Genomic DNA, 8,948 nt, shown 5'->3' on the forward strand with positions numbered 1-8,948 from the left:
ATCTCCGTTGCTCATTTTGCAAACAGCAACCCATTCTCTATCCATTTTCTTAATCTCCTCTATCACCACCGCGTTATATCTGATTGTGAATCTTATGTGTTAAACCTGATCAGACTTGAAGATGATATATAAGGGGGCTTTATTTTTTGCAAAAGAGTTATATAACGTTATTGTGAAGAGTCGGATTTTGCAGAAAAAGATTGTGAATCATGTGTGGAACAAATATATGATGTTTGGTTCTTTTAAAAATAGCATGATATAAATTTTGGTGGTCTCCTCCGTAGTCAGGTAAAGTTGCTTTGTTTTTAGAATCTCTTGTTGAAGTATATATATTTTAGCTACGGTAGAAAATCTCTATGATATGATTAAATGGCGTCAACTTTCTCTAATATTTTATTTTTCAGGTGAAATGCCAGAAGTGTTCCCATTGCTCCTAAACGTTTGTTTGATCAATAGGATCTTTCTCATTTCTCATTTGTTTCACAAATTTGGTACAAACTAGCATTTTCATGGGTGTTTTCATTAAAACTTAATTGAAATCAACAATTTTTTTGTTTCGAATAATCTGATTTTTTCATAATAATCAACAACGTCAACAACAAGATCGACCATTACCAAAATTTGGAAAATGGGATGTGAACGATCCAGTTTCACCGAAGGATTTACGGTCGCTAAAACTCGAGACGACAAAAAGACAAACGCAAGTGGTCGTGCCACCTCACAACGCCGTGACAATAACAATAAATCTCAAGATGAACCTACGGTAACATTTCTAATTGCAATTATCAAAATTTGAGGACTAATTTGTAAGAAACAAAAACATCAGCCTTTGTTCGTTATGTTTTAGAAAATATGAGGTCTAAACTGAAAGAAAAACTAAAAGGTCGCTAATTTCTATTACACAAGAAACGGTTCTGCTGTTTCTGAGGAACAACACATCATCAAGAAATAGCCGAGTCAAAAACTAGATCATCGAAACAGTTTCATATTCACTGGAATCTGTATAAATTTATCATTACAGAGTTAAAAACAGACGACATTTCAATCTAATTCTGGTCACACAACATTTACTTACACTTACACAATATCAATGTCTCTTAACCCTCTGTTTGGTGAATCTTGATCTGACCCATTGCTGCTTGTCTTTTTCTTGAACGATTTCTGGCTGAAAATTCGAGACACCGTTTTCCCGGGACGTGGAACTGATCTTGAACCGCCTTCAAAACGGTTATGTTTATTGTCTAGATCATTTGATAGTTTCTTGACCAATTCCACAAAATGTCTTCTGAATGTTGGATATCTTGATACTGATTTGGTTAATCCTTGAAGCCTAACCAAAACCAAAAACAAAAACACAAAGATTATCTTCGAATCCGAAGTAGAAAGCCGTAACAAGATTGTGAGTTTCTTTTTGCTTTTTTACCTGCGAGCAAATGCATCAAGTTCGCCTTTCCTGAGTTCGGTTAAAGGAGGAGATTCAGATTCAACAATGGAGCTTTTAAGTCTCTCGGAATCTCCAAAGAGCAGTACCAATTTACCAAGATACTCTTCTTCTTCCACAGATAGGTTTGCAGCTTCGATCTGGTCTTTAAGGATCAAAAACGGATTCAGAAACCAATCAAAAAACGCATCTTTTGGGCGGTTTCTGGTAGTTATCTCCGTTACACCGTCACCTACACGAGAACAAAAAACAATTTGAGAATTCAAATATGCTTAAAGAAACGGTTGTGCTTGTTTCTTGATGATGTTCAAATGTGTACTAGATAATGCGGTTAGGAATTGACGGAAAACTGTTGAAACATTGCAACATACCAAGTAATAAACCGGTGGAATTAGATTTGATAGAGCGTAAAAGCTCTTGAAGAAGAGAATAAGCAGGTAAGCCAAAGCTGATCACTTGACTGCCTTTGCTAGATTTAGCTTCCTCGATGTCTTTTGAATTTATAATCCCTTTCGTTACCATAATCTCTCCGTGCCGCCTACATTCCACAAATAGAGCCTCCAAAAGCTGCAAATATCAAGACAATAGGTTTCAGTTTTATAAACAGGGTTAACCAAGGATCGAACAAAAGAAGAGTGTGACTAGTGAGTACATCAAGCGGTTTCAGGTCAATCATTGGGCCTTTGTTTGATCCTCCTCTTGATGGAGTTGTCTTGAAAGAGTTTGGTCTTGAAAGACCACCAGAAAGTGTCGTACTAGCGACCTCTTCGTTTCTTCGATATATTGGCCTGTAAGAAAACCAAACCCCCAGTTTTAGAATAAAGAGAAAGGGAGATAAAGATTGCTATATAAGCCATTAGAGACAAACCTGGGAAAGCAAGAACCTTCAGGCATGTCAAGAACATCGTTGCTATACTCATCATATATAGAAACAGAAGCAACAACATAGCAGAGACCGAAGAAGAACGATGACTCCTGTGTTGTGACAAGAGAAACCAATTCAATATCATCAGGATGATTTACATTTTCCTCAAATCAAAAAGTCATTGTTTAATAACCTGATATGAGACTACACCACCATAAGCACCGAGGAAGACACTAGAGACCATGGATCCTAAAACTGCTCCAACCACAGCTAAAGGCCAGAGTAAGATCACAAGGCCTGCGATTGGGACACACATTGTTTCCAAGAAAGGACCTTCACGTCCAATGAGATCATGAAACAAACGGTGCCACCCTTTGAACAACATGTACGGGCTTTTACACAATGCTAAGAGTGATATTACTGGAAAATCAACAAGAATTCCGAGAACCGCAACAATCACAGCGCCTGGAATTTGAAGTAACCTGAGAAATATAAGTGCAAACTGTAAGAAAGCACTGTTGAATAAACAGTACACACAATTTACTGGATTTTTCAGCAGACCTTATTTCATAATAGTGACGATCCGCACTAGGTGTTCGAAGATCATCCATAAAAGAAAAGTAGGAGTGAAAGCAAACATCTTTAAAATCGCAGACAACGGTGAAACTGCCTTGAACAGTGCTCCAAGTTCCATCCTAAACAATAGAGTAATGTGCTTGAATAATAAAATCTACAATAACAAATAGCACGAGAAATGGAGCAAAAAAAAGACTTACATAAAAGCAATGGAAAAACGGATTAGACTTCCCTTCGCCAACAGCATCGAATGTAGCAAATATTGGAGAAAGAAAACCATATAAAGCTCCTCCGAGAATACTCCCTACGATACTAACCACAAGCCAGAGGATGACACCAAGAGGAACGCATAAACACAGAAAGATCTTCAAGATCGGTCCTAACTGTTTAGCACTGAAATCAAACAAAAACACTTCAACATGGGAAGATGTAACTAACAATGGTATTATAGTAGAGGACAGAGATTCTTTAAAAGTAAGAGAAAGTACCTCGCTATCGAATATAGAGTCCAAATCGCGTGTACCGGTAAAAGACCTAAGATGATTGCAGAGTTTCCAATAGCCACAATAAGGCATATAAGCGGGCAGAAAATGATACCTAAGCAAACAAATAAGTAAAACAAACGTTCAAAACAATTCATTCCCACAAAACTAGTGAACTAGACTAGTAAAAGAACAAAAAATCATGGATTTATAGTATTGAAGAACACAAAATTGTTCAGCAGATGAAAATGGAAATGCTAATTCACTAACTTCGGAAGCACTTGATGAATGAATGTCACAATTAATTGCTCTTAGATAAACACTAAGCCATTGATCTAGTGAGCAAAATTTCTAAAACAGAACAAAGTTAACGGATTAGGTTTTTCCATCAAGTAAAAAAAGGGAACTTTATGGAATTAAAGAGCCCTAAAATGGTTAGAAATGCTAATTTCAGTAACTGTTGAAGCAGTTTGATGAATAAATGAAAACAATCCTAATGGAGGAGCCCTACACAAATCAAGTAGCCAATCTCATCATGTCAACATCATCGAATTCAAGTCTGAAACTTTGATTAAAATAAACTGAAATTTGTTACCTTTAATGACACCAAGAAGCAGTAACCCAGTGAAATAAGGAATGAAGAGTATAAATTGCCACAGAGAAGCCAAGATTCCCGTTGGAGGCTCCATTAGAACTATCTTTCTCTTTTTCTCTTCGAATTCAACAGAGACCCATCAGTCAAAATGTCGCATTTAGAACCCTAGAATCAGAGAAACCGAATCAAAATGAAACCCTTCGAAAACTAAAGGTAAAGTAGAGATTTTTATGAGGAAGAGAGAGAGAGAGAGAAATTCAAACTGTGACAGACACGACAAGAAGCAGAACAAGTTATCTTCTGTCCGAGGATTTCGAGATCTTTTTTTATATATATTTAAAATTTCAATTTTGAACAGTAAACAACACGAAAGATTCGAGAGAGAGAAGAAAATTTCATACACATTGGATTTGACGGTTAAGAAACCGTCTATAAAGTATAAACCCTAAACCAAAAATATATTTAAAGAATAATTAAGGTATTTATTTTTACATTATTTTAGTTTCGTCAGCTAAATAAATCGTGTGTTTCTTGGTGATCGGTTTTTGTGCTGGTGAACGCATGAGCCAACACCTCCCTCCTCGTATTGAGAGAGAAGCACGAGAAAAAAGGAATAGAGAAAACGACAGGAACCGGAAAATATTTAGTGACTTTTTTTTTTGCGACGTCGACATTTAAGCGACAGTTAAAGAATCACATTTTCATTATATTATTGTTAATTACTTTAAAATAATCTTCTATTAAAATAATTTATTATTTGATGTGGCCAAGTTTATAACTTTTTACTTTTTTAAAAAAAAAATCTATAACCACATTAAACCAAACACATATTTTTTTTTTCTTTTTTCTTTAAATTACTAACCAAACACACCTCATTTTAATTTTAATATTTAAGACTTTGAAATTAAAACTTTTTAAATTGCTCTATTATTACCATATATAATATCTCTAAATTTCTATATATTTATTACTTTATCTTTTTCAAAATGTATTTTATAGAAAACATCCTCTATATATTAAAATAAATCATTTGGAAAATATTATAAATAAAACTATTTATAAAATATAATAGCATAAAATTTATAAACTATTATGAAATTAAATATTATATATATAATTTAAAAATAAATAGTGCTTTTTTCTGACATCAACACTAAAAGCGACAGTTAAAATATCACATTATCATTATCTTATTATTTATTAAAGTAATCGAAAATAAAGTAAGGGAAAAAGAAATATAAAGCAATCAAAAGTGAAGATAGGTGCTGTTTCCTCTATGGTTTTTGATTTTTTTAAAGAAAAACTAAGGGCTTGATTGGTTCTCCCGCTAGCACCCTCCTAGCGGTTACTAGCGGTCGGTTGCGGGCGGTAGCGGTTGTAAAAAAAAAAAAAAAAAAAAAAAAAAAAAATAAAAATCAAACGTTTACTTATAATTATTATAATATATATTAATCATATATAAATCTTTCATCTTTGTATCACGTTCTCAACAGAAACCCTAATAATATTCTGAAACCCTATTTTTCTTAATGTCTTCCATCCAAACTGATGAAAATCAATAACCAAACGCAAGTATCATATATCTTTTTATTCATTCATCACCTCATTTATAACTTTTTGAATATTTTTCATGGCATCGTTTTTTTTCTTTTCATTACGTATTGCTTTACTTTTTGATTGAATATATGTTTCGATTTGTTTTCTCGAATAGAAACTCACTTGCTTTTTGATTGAATTCAACGTTATTTACAATTTGTCCTATTACTTGATGTTAAACCAGATGCATAAAGTACTATCTTGTTACAAAATTTATTTATTTTTAATAATTATTTAGTACTTTATTTATGGTTTTAATTATTAAGCATGTTCAATTTTTCTAATATTATCATAATAATATATTGGTGTTTTTTTTTTTTTGTAATATTTTTTATTTATTTTGGTCATTTTTTTATTTAACTGCTACCGCACCCGCTGGTTTACCAGTCATAAAACTCCCGCAAACGCACCCATTTTCAAACGCTAAACCAGTCGTTCAAAACCCTTGATAACGCTTGAAACCGCAACTGTCCGCTTCCGCAAATTCCCGCAACCGCAACCACAACCGCTGCGTTTAAACCAGTCAGGCCCTAAAACCTAATTTGAAATCGGATTAAGTCGTGGATCATGGTTCAACTTGGTACGACTGGTCAAACCGATTTTAGTATATTTTTAGATACTTTTTAATTTTTATATAAGATTTTGTGTGTGAAGTTTTAAGAAACCCTCAATCTCATCAAATATCACTTTGTTTGAAATGATATATGAAAAGTGTGATGGACCTAGAATAATACAAGTGTCTAAATGATATGTGTCCATTTATTTATCAAGATAAATTGTTTAAAATGCCCCTTTTTTAATACCCCTTTTTAAAAATGTCCCTTTTGAGAGTCTATTTTTAAGTTTGCGTTCTTTTAATTTTTAATGACCATTTTACCCTTATTTGAAACAAAATTAGGTCCACAAAATACAAAATATTTTTTGGCGGGAAAAGTGATCCCACAATTTTCCCGTCAAAACACTTGTAAAAACCTTTAAAATACCTTGTAAAATTTTCCCGTAAAAATTTTTTCCGCCAAAAAATTTTTTTTGCGAGAAAAGTGATTCCGCAATTTTTTTGGCGGGAAAAATTAACAAGGTATTTTAAAGGTTTTTACAGAGTATTTACAAGTGTTTTGTAAGGTTTTACAATGTATTTTAAAAGGTTTTACAAGGTACTTATAAGGTTTTATAAGGTATTTATAACTTGTAAAACCTTATAAAAAACTTGTAAAACCTTATAACTTGTAAAACCTTATAAAATAGCTTGTAAAATCTTATAATATCTTATAAGTACCTTATAAATACGTTGTAAAGCCTTTTAAAATACATTGTAAAACCTTATAAATATCCTGTAAAAAACCTTTAAAATACCTTGTAAATTTTTCCCGCCAAAAAAATTTTTTTGGCGGGAATAATTTTGGCGGGAAAATTTTACAAGGTATTTTAAAGGTTTTACAAGTTTTTACAAAATCAAATTTGTAATTTTGATGTGTGCACATTCTTATGTTTTCCTTATATATTTGAGATATTTTTTATTAAAAGAAAGGTAATTTAGTCATTTTGTACATAAAAAGGGGTATTTTTAAAAATAGACAGTCAAAGGGGACATTTTTGAAAAGAGGTATTGAAAAAGGGGCATTTTTGTGAATCTCCCTTAGTTTTAAGGTAGAAGCATATAAAAGTATAAAACATATATAACATGGTATCATGAATATTAACATGTGAAACTCAATTGACAAGAAGGTTATTTTAAGATTATTATTTTTCTTATAATCTAATTTAAAAACATAATAAGAAAACGATTATAAAAAAAAAAACTGATTTTTTTAATGTAATATACAACATATGAACCACAGTTTAAAAATGGAAATAAATATATGAAGAAAGTCGTTAAAAAAACATATTAAGCATTTGAAGGCGAAAAATGAAAATTAAAAACAAAAAAAAAGGCGAAAGAACTACATAATATCATAGTTTTCAACTTCTAACTTTTTTTGTTTTGGTTTGAAATCAACTTGTACTATAATAAGTCTATAAATTACATAGATTAGTAAGCAAGCCAAGCAGAAATGATATGATAGTCTACGAAAAAAAAGATTATAAAGACAAAGTAAACTTACCTCTCAAAAATAAAAGCTCGTCCAAATTGATGGAGAAAGCTGGCCAAGTCTTCAAATTTCGATGGCATCACGATCAACTCCTTGTTCAGAAGGAGTGACACTTTACCTGATTCTCCAGGTCCAGGATACGAAGCCCATATGAAATGTGTTATAATAAAATTCCAGACTCTTTGGTGGCCCTAGTGTAGTTTAGACATAGGCCCAATGAGTACCTAAGAGCATGATTATTGGTAGTATCTTAGAAATAAATCTTAGGAATATTTAAGTAATATATTTGTAAAAGTGATAGGTAAGAGATAGAATTTTTGGGTGAAGATTTTTGTGTGATTAATGGTAGGTTCTTAACATGTGGTTCTTAGAAAAATAAATATTAATATAAAAATAAAATTTATAATTATAGAAAATTTAATAATAGTTGTAAATTAAAAAAATTAAAACATAGATGAGATACAATTTATCAACATCTTTTCTGCTCTAAGGACATACAGAAGAAAAAAATTAAAACATACAGAAGAAAAAAATTCTTGTTGTGAACTGTGTCTTTCATTAATAGAATAAGGGATATATATACAAGGATAATAGCAGGATACAGAGAATAAGGTAAAACCCTAATGGGCCATGGGCCGGTTATGGAGTCCATCCATATGGTTTATAACACTCCCCCTTGGAAGACATAACCGTGCCCGATACTAAACCGGGATCTCTATAATGCGCTGGGGAATGTTGCCTCATTAAAACCTTACCAGGAAAACCCAGTGGGACAAAACCATGGTGAAGGAAAAAGAGTACAACACGCATTACTCCCCCTGATTTGAGTATCACTGTAGATCCTTAAGTCCGCGCATCCCGATCTGATGAATGAGCTTCCGGAACGTTGAAGTCGGCAATGATTTGGTGAATAGGTTGGCTGAATTCTCACTTGACTGGATCTGTTGAACTTTGACCTGACCGTCCTTCTGTAATTCATGAGTGAAGAAGAACTTGGGCAGAATATGCTTCGTTCGATCCCTCTTAGTGTAGCCATCCTTGAGTTGAGCAATACAGGATGCGTTGTCTTCAAATATGATGGTCTTTGATGTAGTAGTAGATGCGCCTTAAGGAAGGCTGCCTACGTACCCTTGGAAAGGATCAAGCCACACATAGTTCCTATTCATTGACCATACCATAATCTGATCTTATGAATATCCTGCATTAGTAAATCAAACTAAACCAAAGCAAACTGGACCTTCTTTGGTTAGATCAGTATAGAATAAACCCAAGTAAACAACGCAGAAAGAATAGACTTTAAAAC

General features: G+C 32.8%; 1 protein-coding gene across 4 annotated transcripts; it reads right to left on the minus strand.

The window, feature by feature from the left end:
* Window positions 1–957: 957 nt before the first annotated feature.
* LOC9304715 (uncharacterized membrane protein At3g27390) lies at window positions 958–4,472 on the minus strand. 4 transcript variants are annotated; one of them, XM_021017384.1, is made up of 11 exons: window positions 4,452–4,472; window positions 3,960–4,124; window positions 3,371–3,479; window positions 3,083–3,275; window positions 2,868–3,001; window positions 2,500–2,788; window positions 2,310–2,416; window positions 2,094–2,229; window positions 1,813–2,008; window positions 1,424–1,673; window positions 958–1,330 (listed from the first exon to the last, which is right to left on the minus strand). In XM_021017384.1, the coding sequence occupies exons 2-11, from the start codon at window positions 4,051–4,053 to the stop codon at window positions 1,078–1,080; spliced, it is 1,761 nt and encodes a 586-aa protein (XP_020873043.1). In that variant the 5' UTR covers window positions 4,054–4,124; window positions 4,452–4,472; the 3' UTR covers window positions 958–1,077. The 4 variants fall into 4 exon arrangements, with proteins under 4 accessions (XP_020873043.1, XP_020873042.1, XP_020873041.1 ...); XM_021017383.1 differs by lacking the exon at window positions 4,452–4,472 and adding an exon at window positions 4,233–4,346; XM_021017382.1 differs by lacking the exon at window positions 4,452–4,472 and adding an exon at window positions 4,223–4,346.
* Between the last annotated feature and the right edge of the window lie 4,476 nt (window positions 4,473–8,948).

Source organism: Arabidopsis lyrata (assembly GCF_000004255.2).
Source record: "Arabidopsis lyrata subsp. lyrata unplaced genomic scaffold ARALYscaffold_7, whole genome shotgun sequence".
NCBI classification, from domain to species: Eukaryota; Viridiplantae; Streptophyta; class Magnoliopsida; order Brassicales; family Brassicaceae; genus Arabidopsis; species Arabidopsis lyrata.

Excerpts from the sequence above, each read along its gene's own strand:
- LOC9304715 (XM_021017384.1), bottom strand. The coding sequence starts at position 4,053 with ATGGAGCCTCCAACGGGAATCTTGGCTTCTCTGTGGCAATTTATACTC. Across the intron at positions 3,002-3,082 it reads CGTTTTTCCATTGCTTTTAT|GATGGAACTTGGAGCACTGT; the intron begins GTAAGTCTTTTT and ends TCTATTGTTTAG. Across the intron at positions 2,230-2,309 it reads GAAGGTTCTTGCTTTCCCAG|GCCAATATATCGAAGAAACG; the intron begins GTTTGTCTCTAA and ends GTTTTCTTACAG.